Source organism: Felis catus, chromosome C1, assembly GCF_018350175.1.
Source record: "Felis catus isolate Fca126 chromosome C1, F.catus_Fca126_mat1.0, whole genome shotgun sequence".
Classification (NCBI taxonomy): Eukaryota; Metazoa; Chordata; class Mammalia; order Carnivora; family Felidae; genus Felis; species Felis catus.
In genome coordinates, this window is record NC_058375.1 from 188,504,800 (window position 1) to 188,519,162 (window position 14,363).

The 14,363-nt window shown below is 36.7% G+C and overlaps 1 protein-coding gene across 2 annotated transcripts in view; it reads left to right on the top strand.

The window, feature by feature from the left end:
* Window positions 1-14,363, top strand: part of FAM117B (family with sequence similarity 117 member B) — a 108,496-nt gene that overhangs the window by 46,751 nt on the left and 47,382 nt on the right. For both annotated transcript variants that reach the window (XM_045034297.1, XM_023259611.2), the window contains exon 2: window positions 8,477-8,628. In XM_045034297.1, the coding sequence (XP_044890232.1) occupies window positions 8,477-8,628 (152 nt within the window). The remainder of the gene's footprint in view (window positions 1-8,476; window positions 8,629-14,363) is intronic.

Genomic DNA, 14,363 nt, shown 5'->3' on the forward strand with positions numbered 1-14,363 from the left:
AAATTTTCAGCTACATATATTTGACAGAGGACTTGGATCCAAAATAAAGGCATACCTTGGAGATTTTGCAGGTGTGGTTGCATACCATCCCCATAAAGTGAATGTTGCAATAAAACAAGTCAGATTAGTTTTTTGGTTTCCCAGTGCATATAAAAATTATGTTCGTGCTGTACTGTAGCTTATTATTAAGCTGTGCAATAATATTATATATTTTTTTAAAAGGTACATAATTGAAAAATACTAAAAATTTTTTTTCAAGTTTTATTTATTTTTGAGAGGGAGAGCACGAGTTGGGGAGAGGCAGAGAGAGAGGGAGACACAGAATCCGAAGCAGGCTCCAGGCTCTGAGCTGTCAGCACAGAGCCCGACGCAGGGCTTGAACTCACAGACCGTGAGATGATGACCTGAGTTGAAGTCGGACGCCCAACCGACTGAACCACCCAGGCGCCCCTTGAAAAATCCTTTATTGCTAAAAAATGGTAACCACCATCTGAACTTTCAGAGTCGTCATCTTTTTGCTTGTGGGTCCTGCCTTGATGTTAATGGCTGCTAACTGATCAGGGTGGTGGTTGCTGAAGGTTGGGATTGCTATGGAAATTTCTTAAAGTAAGTGCTTCATTGATTGACCTTTCATGAATGATTTCTCTGTAGCCTGTGATGCTTTCTGATAGCAGTTTTACCCACAGTAGAACTTTTTTCAGAATTCAAATCAAACCCTGCTGCTGCTTTATCAACTCCGTTAATGTAATGTTCAAATTATTTTGTTGTCATTTCAACAGTTTTCATAGCATCTTCACTAGAAGCAGATTCATCTCAAGAAACTACTTTCTTTACTCATCTGTTCAAGTTTTATCATAAAATTGCAGCAAATTAGTCATATCTCCAGACTCTACTTCTAATTCTGGTTTTGCTCTTTCCACCATATCTGCAGTTACTTCCTCCACTGAAGTCTTGAATCCCTCAAAGTCATCCATGAGGGTTGGAATCAATGTCTTGCAAACTCCTGTTCATATTTATATTTTGACCCCTTCCCATGAATCACAGATGTTCTTCATGGTGTCTAGAATGGTGAATCCTTACCAGAGGTTTTCAATTTTACTTTACCCACATCCAACAGAGGAATCACCATCTAGGCAGCTATAGTGTTATGAAATGTATTTCATAAATAATAACACTTGAAAAGTCCAAAAGACTCCTTGACCCATGGGCTACAGAATGGATGTTGTGTTAGCAGGTGTGAAAACATTAATCTCATTGCCTATTTCCATCATAACTCTTGAGTGATCAGGTGTATTCTCAGTGAGCAGTAATATTTGGAAAGGAGTTTTGTTTTTTTTCCTGAACAGTAGGTCTCAACAGTGGGCTCAAGATATTAAGTAAACTATGTAAACAGATATGCTGTTATCCAGGCTTTGTTTTTCCATTTATAGAGCACAGGCAGGGTAGTTTAGCATAATTCTTTAGGGTCCTAGGATTTTCAGAATGGTCAGTGAGCATTTGCTTCACCCTAGTTACCAGCTACATTAATTCCTAACAAAGACAGTCAGCCTCTCATTTGAAGATTTGAAGCCAGGCATGGACTTCTTCTCTCTAGCTGTGAAAGACCTAGATAGCATCCTTTTCCTGTATAAAACTGTTTTATCTATGTTGAAAATCTGTTGTTTTGTATAGCCACCTTCATTAATTATCTTAGCTGGGTCTTCTGGATAACTTGGTTGCAGCTTTTACATCAGTACTTGCTGTTTCATCTTGCACTTTATGTTATAGAGATGGCTTATTTTTTCTTTCTTTTCTTACACATTATTTTTATTTATTTGCTTTTTAAGTAGACTTCATGCCCAGTTGGGTCTCAAACTAATGATCCTGAGATCAGGAGTTGCACACTCTACCAACTGAGCCAGCTAGGGGCCCCAATATGGCTTCTTTTCTTAAACCTCGCAAACCAATCTCTGCTAACTTCCAAACCAATCTCTGCTAACTTCCAACTTTTCTTCTGTAGCTTCCTCACATCTTTCAGCCTCCATAGAATTGAAGAGAGTTAGGGCCTTGTCTGGATTAGTCTTTGGCCTAGGGGAATGTTGTGACTGGTTTGATCTTATATCTAGACCACTATAACTTTCTCCATATCAGCAGTAGGGGTGTTTGGCTTTCTTTTTATTCATATGTTCACTGGAGTAGTACTTTTAATTTTCTTTAAGAATTTTCCTTTGCATTCACAACTTGGCTAACTGGCATAAGAGGATTATCTTAGCGTATCTAGGCTCTGGACATACCTTCCTCACTAAGTTTAAACATTTCTAGCTTTTGATTGAAAGTGAGAGATCACATGGAGGCCATTGTAGAATTATTAATTGGTCTAAGTTCAATATTGTTGTGTCTCAAGGAAGGCTCAAGGAGAGGAATAGAAAGGGGGAACCTGCTGGTCAGTGGAGCAGTCAGAGCACAAACAACATTTATCAACTAAGTTCATTGTCTTATATGGGTGTGGTTTGTGGTGCCCCAAAACAATTACAATGATAATATCAAGGACCACTGATCACGGATCATCATAACACATTTAATGATAAAAAAGTTTGAAATACTGAGAGAATTACCAAAATGTGACACAGAGGCATGAAGTGAGCAAATGCTGTTTGAAAAATGGCACAGACTTTTTTAACTCAGGGTAGCTACAAACCTTCAATTTGTTAAAAAAAAAAAAAAAAAAAATCAAATCTGTCAAATGCATTAAAGCAAAGTGCAATAAAATCAGGTCTGAAATAAAATTTCCAGAGACATTTTGAGGGGAAGAGAGAGAGTGAGTGTGTGTGCGTGTGTGTGTGTGTGTGTGTGCGTCTGTAGGAAGAAGTTTAGACAGTGGATAAATAGGCATATACTTTTATAAGAATTTAATCATACTATGCATAGTATTTAACATAAAATTAACTGTTTTACTTAAAAATAATGAGAAAAGGAAGCTAAAATGAAACTGAAGGAACCTCCTTTAAATGTTTCTTCAACATTGTGGTTTATATACACAATGGAGTATTACGTGGCAATGAGAAAAAATGAAATATGGCCTTTTGTAGCAACGTGGATGGAACTGGAGAGTGTGATGCTAAGTGAAATAAGCCATACAGAGAAAGACAGATACCATATGGTTTCACTCTTATGTGGACCCTGAGAAATTAACAGGAACCCATGGGGGAGGGGAAGGAAAAAAAAAAAAAACAGGTTAGAGTGGGAGAGAGCCAAAGCATAAGAGACTCTTAAAAACTGAGAACAAACTGGGGGTTGATGGGGGGTGGGAGGGAGGAGAGGGTGGGTGATGGGTATTGAGGAGGGCACCTTTTGGGATGAGCACTGGGTGTTGTATGGAAACTAATTTGTCAATAAATTTCATATTAAAAAAAATGTTTCTTCAACAGAAGAAAAGATCTCTATAAAATTAAAAGAGAGATCAGGAGTAATATTTAAAAATACTGGGAATGTATAAAAAATATAAATTGCCAGTAAAATCTGAGTATTTTATAACTTAGTAATCAAAATGCAAATAAAAAAATATTTTTAATCTTTTTTTAGATTGGCAGAAAATGATAAAGTACACTGCAGAATGTGGGTAAATGAGTATTCTTGTGAGGGCAAAATCCTTTCTGGTGGAAGGCAGTGTGGCAGTACTTAAAATTTTAATATATGTGTATCCTTGGATATATAATTTGATGTCTAGAAGTTTTTTCACAAAGAGATAATTAAATGTAAAAAGATATTGATCTGCCTCTAGAAATGTCTATCATTATGGGATTAAGTTAAGTATATCCATTCAATATGATAGTATACAGCTATTAAAAATGGTGATGTATTATAGATTTATATTTATTGCAATGGAAATAGGTCCTCAACAAGCTCATTTTATTTCTCAACAATAAGTAATAGCATGCCTAATGGAGCCTTATTTATATAAAATTGTGTGTGTGAATGGTAGACAAATCTCTGAGGTAAATACTCACTAAAATGGTTATCTCTGAGTGGTGTCCTATTGGCATTTATTTGTGTTGTTAGATTTCTTTACAATAAGTATTTTATCATTTTTGTATTTGAAAAAGGTGAGACTTTTTTTTTTCCCCTCACTGAACAAATGAATATGAATACAACCTTTAAGCAGTACCTGATTAAGCTCTACAAATACCTAAATCTAACAAGGTCTATAGAATCTGTTTATGTAATACCCGGGGGCTGTGCTTTGGGATGCTCTACTGTTGCCGTTGAAGTTAACTCAGGAACCAACAGAACTGGTCACAGATAGTTGGGGAGTTCTGAACTTTAGAGCCCAAGGCATTGACTGCTATTTTTAGTGCCACACCCTGCTGTAGTTAACTTCTTTAAAGACTTGATTGTTAAAAAACAAAGTCAAGTTTGAACCTTTGTTTTGTTGTTTTGATTTAGTTTTATTTTTAGCTTCATTTACATATAATTGACAAAGTTTTAACATATTTAAAGTGACTTGGTGTATGTATACATTGTGAAAGGATTCCTCTAATCTGTTTAAATAACATTCATCATCTCACATATGTATCTTTTCATTTTTTATTTATTAATGTTTTACGTATTTTTGAGAGAGAGAGAGAGAAAGAGTATGAGTGGGGGAGGGGCAGAGAGCGAGAGGGAGACAGATTCCAAAGCAGGCTCCAGGCTCTGAGCTGTTAGCACAGAGCCCAGTGCAGGGCTTGAACCCCCGAACTGTGAGATCATGACCTGAGTTGAAGTCAGGCACTTAACAGACTCAGCCACCCAGGAGCTCCTTTAAAGTTCTACATGCAGTAAATTTTAATTGTACAATACAATGATAATTAAGTGTAGTCACCGCGTTATACGTTAGATCTTCAGACTTTATTTATTTATTGTGCAGTTGAAAGTTTGTACCCTTTCATCAACTTCTCCCTATTTTCCCATGCCTTGGCCATCACTTTTCTTTATCCTTTTTTTTTTTTTTTTTTTTTTTTGAGAAAGAGAAGAGAGAGCAGGGGAGGGGCAGAGAGAGAGAGAGAGAGAGAGAGAGAGAGAGAGAGAGAGAGAGAGAGAGAGAGAATCCCAAGCAGGCTCCACACTGTCAGCACAGAGCCTGATGCCTGGCTCGAACTCACAAACCATGAGATCATGACATGAGCCAAAACCAACAGTTGGATGCTCAACCACTGAACCACCCAGGTGCCCCCTGGCAATAATTTTTCTATGAGTTTGACTTTTTTTTTTTTTTTTAAAGATTCCACATGAAAGTAATACCAGGAAGTATTTGTCTTTGTTGTTTTACTTTGGATTAACAAGAGTGTGGTGCATGCTTGCCCTTGTTTATGAAGAACAGTAACATTAGAAGGCATGGTCTTCTCTGCATATATATCAGGTACCATCTTAATCATTGGGTTGGAGGGGAAGTAAAATTCCTGCCCTCCAAAATTTCATTCTTTAGTAGAGCACTGAACAGTCAAGGGACTATTTCTGTGAACCGCGCTATGGCAGCACAACAGTAGGACTTTTGACTTAGATGTTGGTGTGGTTCTTGGACTTGGGTGGCTGTTCAACGAAGATCTTCCAGGGGAGGGGTGCCTGGGTGGCTCCGTCTTAAGCGTCTTACTCTTGATCTCCACTCAGGTCATGATCTCACGGTTCAAGCTCCACATTGGTCTCTGCGCTGACAATGTGGAACCTGCTTGGGATTCTCTCTTTCTCTCCCTCTCTCTCTCTGCTCCCTCACTCATGCCTGTGCAGGCTTTCATGTGCGTGCATGCTCTCTCTCAAAATAAATAAATAAACTTTAAAAAAAAAAAAAAGGATTTTCCAGGGGAAATATCTGAACTGAATTTTGAATTTCAGTTTAGACATCTGAACTGAAGGTTAAACATGAATTAGCCAAACCAAAGAAAGAGCTATCTAGGGAAATCTAGGTAGAGACAAAGGCATGGAGGCATGCAAAGCACAGTACTTGTTGGGAACTGTAGGTCGTTCAGCCTGGTGTAGAGATTGAGGTAGTACAGGCAACAGAATGAAGCTAGAGAGGTCTGATCATGAAGGGTCTTGTCAGCTGCCAGAGTTTTTTCCTCTGGACTTCTTATAAATACAGCCTTTGTTTAGGTAGGATGGGAATCTTTGAGTCATCTTTGACTATTGAGACTCCCTCCCATCCTTAAACTCCCTTATAATTAGGCACCAAATCCTGTCAATTTTGGGAACTTGGATTGAAATGGAATCATGACAAGCTACATGTAGACTGTGTTCCTTACTGTAACTTAAGTCTTTTTAATTTCTAGGTCTTTGCCTTGGCTCACAGACCCTTAGTAAATGTTCAAATGAGTGGGTTATAGGAAGGGAGTTCTAAAGAGAAAATGTTTAGTATTTTTACACGTGATGATGTATAATTTTTCTATTCTTCATTTCATTATAGAATATTTAAAAGTGTTTTGTTTTTGTTTTTTAAATTTATTTTTGAGAAAGAGAGCATGAGCGGGGGACGGCAGAGAGAGGGACACAGGATCCAAAGCAGGCTTCAGGCTCTGAGCCATCAGCACGGAGCCCAATGCATGGCTCAAACTCCCAAACCGTGAGATCATAACCTGAGCCAAAGTCGGACACTCAACCAACTGAGCTACCCAGGCGCCCCTATTATAGAAAATTTAATAGTCTTAAGAGGCCTCGTTGAAAAGTCAACTCTTCAATAATTAAAAATCTCCAAAATGGAATCAGACCGATTAGTAAGATCTGCTTGGTCAGTGCACTGGTGGGTGACTGAAGCAGCATCATGGTAGGAAAGAGGTACCAGAAAGCTTCTGACGATTTGATTTTGATGAATATACCCCAGATCACATAGTGTATGTCTTTTTTTTTTTCCTAGCTGAGAACAGTCATGTGACTGTCCAGTAGAGATTAATTTTTTTAGTTAGAGGAAATTTGTGAACATGTACATTTATTGCTTTTTACTTGTCATAATAATGTGAGAATGTGCTTTCTTGAACTTACGGACACATACAGCGTTTATTTTGTGTTTACTATAAAAGGAAGACTATGCAGATATGGTTAGCATTTGCAACAATTAGGCATTGTTTCAGTGAAATAATTGTGCCATTTTGAAAGCAAATTATGTATCGGAGGCATATCTTTGAAGCAGCTTTATGATTATCAGCAACACAGGTGCTGTAACTATTATTTTAGTGGAATTGAATCTTTTGTTATATGGGTCACATAACCAGGAACTGAACTTTTACACTTGTAACTGTGCAAGACTCTTATTAAGACATAATGTAATACAAACAGAAGATAGGTGTCTCAAAGTGTTTTTGTATATGGGCTTAAGAGCACAGGTATTTATCACATAGAACTAGAATGATAGCATTATAATACCGTCCAATTTATGCATATGTTTAGTATTTTAAAGCCTTTCCTTTGTTTCCTTCCTTCTTTTCTTAAAGTATAAATTAGCTAAGCCTATTTCCTTCTCCCATCAAAGAAAAAAAGGAGATACGAAGGTGTTTCTTCTGTCACCTCTCACTTCCCATTACCTAATTTTTAAAGTTTTTTTTTCCTTTTTTTAACTCACATTTAAATCTATATGCTGTAGCTTGAAATGAAAAAGATTTTTGCATATGTGGCTTCAATGAATGTTCCTATAGCCTGGTTAATATGGTTTTATTGTGACAAAATCTCCCTAAGATGTGTGTTATATAGAGCTGATTAAAATGGAATTTTCCCTGTAACTTTATCTTAGCTGTCTTATATCCTCTTGAGTATAGGTGGTATAATGATAAATAAGTATTTTGTTTCTTATACTTACTTAATCTTAAAACCAAGATGAACATTTTTAAAATGGGTAGATATACACTTGTCTTACTTTCTTTTTTCCTGTAGAGATCATTACAATTGTAACAAATAATACAGGTTTTGTACACTTTGCCCAGTCTCCCTCAGTAATAACATTTTGTAGAACCATAGTACAATATTACAACCAGGATATTGACATTGTACAATCTATTCTTATTACTTCAGATTTTTCCAGTTTTACTTGAACTCATTTGTATATGTGTATAATTCTATACTGTTTAATCTCTGTATGTTTTTGTTATCTATCACTACAGTAAAGCTGAATAGCTCCTTATCACAAGGGTCCCTCTTGTTGTCCTTTTAGAACACCTGCTTTTCTTCTGCCAGTTCATTGTTCCTCCCCATCTCTGACTCCTGGCAGCCAGTAATCTCTCCTCCATTTCTAAATGTTTTTTCGTTTCAAAAGTGTTATATAAATGAAATCATATAGTATGTAACCATGTGAGATTGACTGTTTTCACTCAGTATAATTCCCTGGAGATTCGTCCAAGTTTGTATGAATTAGTCGCTTACTCCTTTTTATTACTTGTTTTTTTTAAGTTAGAGAATTTCCACATAGTTTAGTACTTAGTTTCTACTTTTTTTCCTTCCTAATCTATTTTAAAAATACATATATTTGTCTTAAATCTAGGTGACAAAACACGACCACCATCCTCAAGCCCCTCTAGTATTATCCGGCGCACTTCCTCTCTGGATACACTTGCTGCTCCATACCTTGCAGGGCACTGGCCTCGTGATAGTCATGGGCAGGCTGCTCCTTGCATGAGGGACAAGGCTACACAGGTAGGTTTATTAAAATTCTTTTTTTTGGGAGGTGGGGAAGGGCGCCTGGGTGGCTCAGTCGGCTAAATGTCTGACTTCAGCTCGGTCTGTGAGTTCGAGCCCCACATCAGGCTCTGTGCTGACAGCTCAGAGCCTGGAGCCTGCGTCGGATTCTGTGTCTCCCTTTCTCTCTGACCCTCCCCTGCTCACACTCTGTCTGTCTCTCTCTCTCTCTCAAAAATAAACATTAAAAAAAGGGGTTTTTTTAATGTAAAAAAAATTTTTTTTTGAGAGAGAGTACACATGAGCTAGTGCAAGCAGGGGAGGGGGCAAAGGGAGAGGGAGAGAGAGAATCATAAGCAGGCAGGCTCCACACTCAGAGTCTGATGCTTAACTGACAGAGCCACCCACGTGCCCCCATTTTGACCATTTTTAAGTATATAACTTAGTAGCATCAATTACATTCACACTCTTGTGCAACTATTGCCATTATCTGTTTCAAAACTTTTCATCACGCAAACATAAACTCAGTAAGTCCTCATTCTTTTTCCAGCCCCTGTAACCACTATTCAACTTTCTGTTTCTGTGAATTTGCCTGTTCTAGGTATTTCATATAACTGGAAGCATATGATATTTGTACTTCTTTATCTGACTCATTTTGCTTAACATAATGTTTTCAAGGTTTATCCATGTTGTACCATTTGTTTTGATGGCTGAATAATATTCTATTGGATGGATAAACATGTTTATCCATTTCTGGTTTTGGACATCGGGGTTGTTTACAAATTTTGGCAATTGTGAACAGTGCTGAAACAAACATTGGTGTGTAGATATATCTGTTTGAATCTCTGCTCTCAATTCCTTTTGGCACGTATGTAGGAGTGAAATTGCTGGGTCATATATTTAGCTTTTAGAGGAACAGTCTGGCAGTTCATCTAAAATATATGGCTCAGCAGCTGCACCAGTTTACATTCCCTCCAGCAGTGTATAAGGACTCCAGTTTCTCCATATCCTCACCAAAACTTAACTATTTTTCTGTTTTTTCTTCAGTATAGCTATCCTGGTATATATGAAATTATATCTTGTGACTTTTATTTATATTTTCCTAATGACTGATGATGTTGAGCATCTTTTCATATGCTTATTGTATATCTTCTTTGGAGTTCAGGCAATTTTTAACATCTCTGTGCTTTTGTTTCCTCTTTGTAAAATGGGAGCAGGACACCTGGGTGGTTCAGTCAGTTAAGTACCCCACTCTTGGTTTTGGCTCAAGTCATGATCTCGCGGTCATGGGATCAAGCTCTGCATTGGGCTGAGCGTGGAGCCTGCTTGGGATTCTGTTTCCCTCTCTCTCTCTGCCCCTCCCTTGCTTGTACACGCACACACACTGTCTCTCTCAAAATAATTAAATAAACATTTTAAAAAAAATGGGGAAAAGAATAGTACCTGTCTTTTAAGGTTATTATGAGGATTAAACAAGGATTAAACAAGGAAATATATATAAAACACTTAGAACAGTGGCTGGCACATAGTAAGCATTTAATAAATGCTTGCCATTGAAATTACTACCTTTGGTTATTGTCACAACAAGAATGGCATGTAGATTTCATATCCTGTGTAGTTGGTTAACTGCTATTAGCTTCCCTGGAGGATTATGTTGAAAAAGATTCAGGCTAAAGATTATTGGGACTGATTAGCAGTTTTTGCCCATGTTGAGAGACTTGGGGCTCTTTTATCACCCCTGGTCCAGACAGTGCTAGAGCAGACAATATGATGGAAGTAATTTATTTTATAGTGTAGATGGGTGCTTGCAGGAAATTCCTGTTAGACTTTTGACAAAACTTTTCATGTTATGACTCTGAGCCCTGGTTCTTCATTTAAAAAAATATGTATGACTTCAAGGTCTATCTCAGTATTTCAGGGATGGGTGGGAATGAGAAGCGGAGGTTCTGAAAAATACAGAGAAAGGCAGCATCAAAAAAGTTTAGGAAGGGGTGCCCGGGTGGCTCAGTCGGTTAAGCGTCCGGCTTTAGCTCAGGTCATGATCTCACGGTTTGTGGGTTTGAGCCCTGTGTCATACTCTGTGCTGACAGCTCGAAGCCTGCTTTGGATTCTGTGTCTCCCTCTCTCTCTCTGACCCTTGCCCACTCATGCTCTTTCTCAAATATAAATAATAAACATTAAAAACAAAAAGTTTAGTAGGAGTGTGGCAGCAAGATTTTAAAGATGTTAATCTCCTCTCCTGCCGTACCTCCACCCCATCATTGCTTTGGTCATGAGAATGAGTGCCTGATTAAGATTTTATTGTACATGATTATTTGTTATCCTAATTACTTGACACAAAGATAGCAAAAATGTGGCATCATTTCTTTTTTTCTGTGTCTCTGGCAAGACATTGCTTATTCCCTGTGAACTCAAATTGCCCGAGAGTCTCTCTAGTGCAGTGCCTTAGCTTGCCATTGCCAGTGGAGCAGGGCTGGTCGATGAGACCATCTGCAAGACTCATCTACCATTTCTGCTTCAGACTTTGGTACACTACTAAATACTACATTGCCACCAACCTCTACCTCCTGGCCCCCCTCCTCCCATGTTCTTTTAATGATTCTTTTAAAAACACCATTTACCAGCTTGCCCTCCAAACTTAGACCAATTTGTATTTCTAGCATTATCTATGTTGTAATTCCATTAATTTAATTTAATTCACCTAATTTGCAAGGGGTGCCTTTTGAATTTTCTGATGTATACCAGTTTGTGGGAATGAAATGAAGCGTGTATGTATGGCTGGATTCTTTGACATTCTTTTGACTCAAAAGGTAATCTCTTCCCAACTTTCCTAACCACCTACGCTTCTTCACAGGGGACATGTGAATATGTGAATTTGTGACTCATGTGATTGGTGTCTGGTTTACTTTATTACATAAACCAGTCATCTTTTCCTTTTAAAAATCTTATGTTATTTTCTCTCAGAACTCCTACATTTCAGAGGCTATTTTTCCCTCTTCAGGGGTTTGTTTTGATTAAGAGCTTGTTTTCTTTTTCAATTTTTGCACTGGTGTGAAATTGTAGTCCAAGTTCAGAAACTATAAGATGGCCGGTTATTAAAACCTAATAAAATTATATACTTTGTAAATTAGAGACTACAATAATGTAGAATTACTGAAGGTAGCTATTTATAAGTCTAGTGTTAGAAATGAAAGTACTAAAGAAGTAGATTAGCTTTTTAAAAAAAAATACTTTTTGAGTAACTTGCTCTTTTGTATAAAACCTTGGTCCATTGGTTAAAATTGGATTGTAATATTAAGAGAGAAGAAAAGTGTTAAAAATCTTTTTTTTTTAAGACCTAATATAATAACCTCTGTATAAGCTCTGTAGTTGCTTCCTAGTAGCATTGACTATCTTGGTTAAGCCTAGGATTCTGAAGTAATCTAAATTTCCATGGGGTGCCTGGGTGGCATTGGTTAAGTGTCTGACTTTGGCTCAGGTCATGATCTCACAGTTGTGAGTTTGAGCTCTGTGACAGGATCTGTGCTGACAACTTAGAGCCTGGAGCCTGCTTCAGATTCTGTGTCTCCCTCTCTCTCTGCCCCTTCCCTGCTCATGCTCTCTTTCTGTCTCTCTCTCTCTCAAAAAATAAATAAACATTATTATTATTATTATTATTATTATTATTATTATTTTAATTTCCAGATGCTTCACCACTTGCCTGGTGTTCCTGTTTTTGGGTTTTTTTTTTTTTTTCCCCACATGTTAGATCAGATTTCTCTAGGCCAGTGACTCTATACATTGTTTTTTAAATAGGCTGGGCTGTAACAAAGTAGGATTACATCATGGAATCCTTTAAAACAAATACAGTTTCTTGACTGTGTAATTGATATTTTTTTTACCTGTTAAAAATAATTTAGAAAATACACTCCAGCTCTCAATAATGGACTTGCAGTGCCCTGTGTCCTCTGTTCACTGATGCTTCCCAGGATTTCTATTTTGTATGGAATGCTTTCCCACCATTTGCTTAGATAACTTATACTCTGAAGCCTCCCCCAATTTCATAAAATCTTGCCTACCTGCTTCCCTGTCCTTCTAGTTCTGGTTTAGATGCCTTTCTTAGAGGGAACTTCTATCATCACATGTGGCTATTTATTGTAACATAATTGGATATTTATCCTTTCTCTCCTAGAAAAAACTTCTTGAAAATAAGAACTGTGTTTCCTCTCTAACCTCAGTACCTAGTCCAGTGTCTGACATGTTAGTAGTAGATGCTTAATAGTTTTGTGGTATACAGTGCAAGGCTGAACAAAAATTGAAATGTACTTAATTAAAACTCAGTTTTACTTTTTATTAATATCTAGAGTGTCTTAAAGGCACAGCTTCTTAGTGGAACAAAGAGAACAATTATCTTTTGAGTTAGGAGTTTAAGTAAAATCAGTGATTTTTGCTAAGTAATTTTTCTTGTTTGACCATCTTACAACTGAAATTAGCAAAGCTGTTGCTCTTCATGTTTACTTTTATTTGTCTTAATACTCTTGTTCTTATTTTAATTTGTTCTTAACAAGTCTATAGGAAGCTTTTATATTCTTTTGCTTTTCCTTGAGTTAAATCTTACACTTATTATATTTAGACTTCCCTAATTAAAAAAAAAAGTTGTATTTTGAAAGTCTCATTTATAGAGAAGTTGCAAGAATAGTAGATTGAACACCAGTAGACTCCTCACTTATATTCACCAAATATAAACATTTGTATATGAACATTTTAATATGTATTTTTATTTTTTGTGTGTATATAATTGCTGTTATTATTGTTACTATTTGCTAATTGTTAGTTGAAGACATTCTGATTCTTCAAATAGTTCAACATGTATATATGAACAAGGACTTACAAAAATTACCAAAGTACTTACCAAATTCAGGAGATTTAACATTGATTGATACCATGCTATTATTTAATATGTTGTACATAGTCAAATTTTTTAAGTTTTCTCATTGTTCTCTGTAGTAATTTCTCATGTAAGCCAGGATCTAGTCAAGAAACACACTTGGCATTTAGATGTTATGCTTATTTGGTATTCTTTATTCTGAAACCATTCCTTAGCTTTTCTTGGTCTTTCATGACATAGATATATTTTTTAAGAGTGCAAGCCAGTATATTTGTTGAATATTCTCAACGTAAGTCTCTGTTTCTTCACAATTAAATTCAACTTACTACATTTTTGGCAGGAATACTGTATATATGTGATGTATATATATCCTTCAACCTTGTTTTTTATTTAAGGACATCACTCTATCCATATAGAAAGATTCCCCCTTAAGTAGGGATAGAAAGATCATACGTCAACTCATAAAGGCTTTATATGAAAGGCCCACAGCTAATATCATCTTCATTAGGGAAAAACTGAGAGGCTTTCCCCTATGGTCAGGAATAAGATAAGAATGTCTGCTCTCACCATTACTATTTAACATAGTACTGGAAATCTTAGCATCAGCAATCAGACATCAGAGAGAAACAAAAGGCATCTAAAAAGGAAAGGGAGAAGTCAGACTTCTTCTATCTGCACATGAGACTCTATGCAGAAAACCTGAAAGGCTCCACCAAAAATTTCTAGGACTAATACATGAAATCAGCAAAGTTGCAGGGTATAAAATCTATGTACAGAAATCTGTTGCATTTCTGTACACCAATAATGAAGTAGGAGAAAAAGAAATCAAGGAGTCAATCCCATTTGTAATTGCACCCAAAACAATAAGATATCTAGGAATAAATCT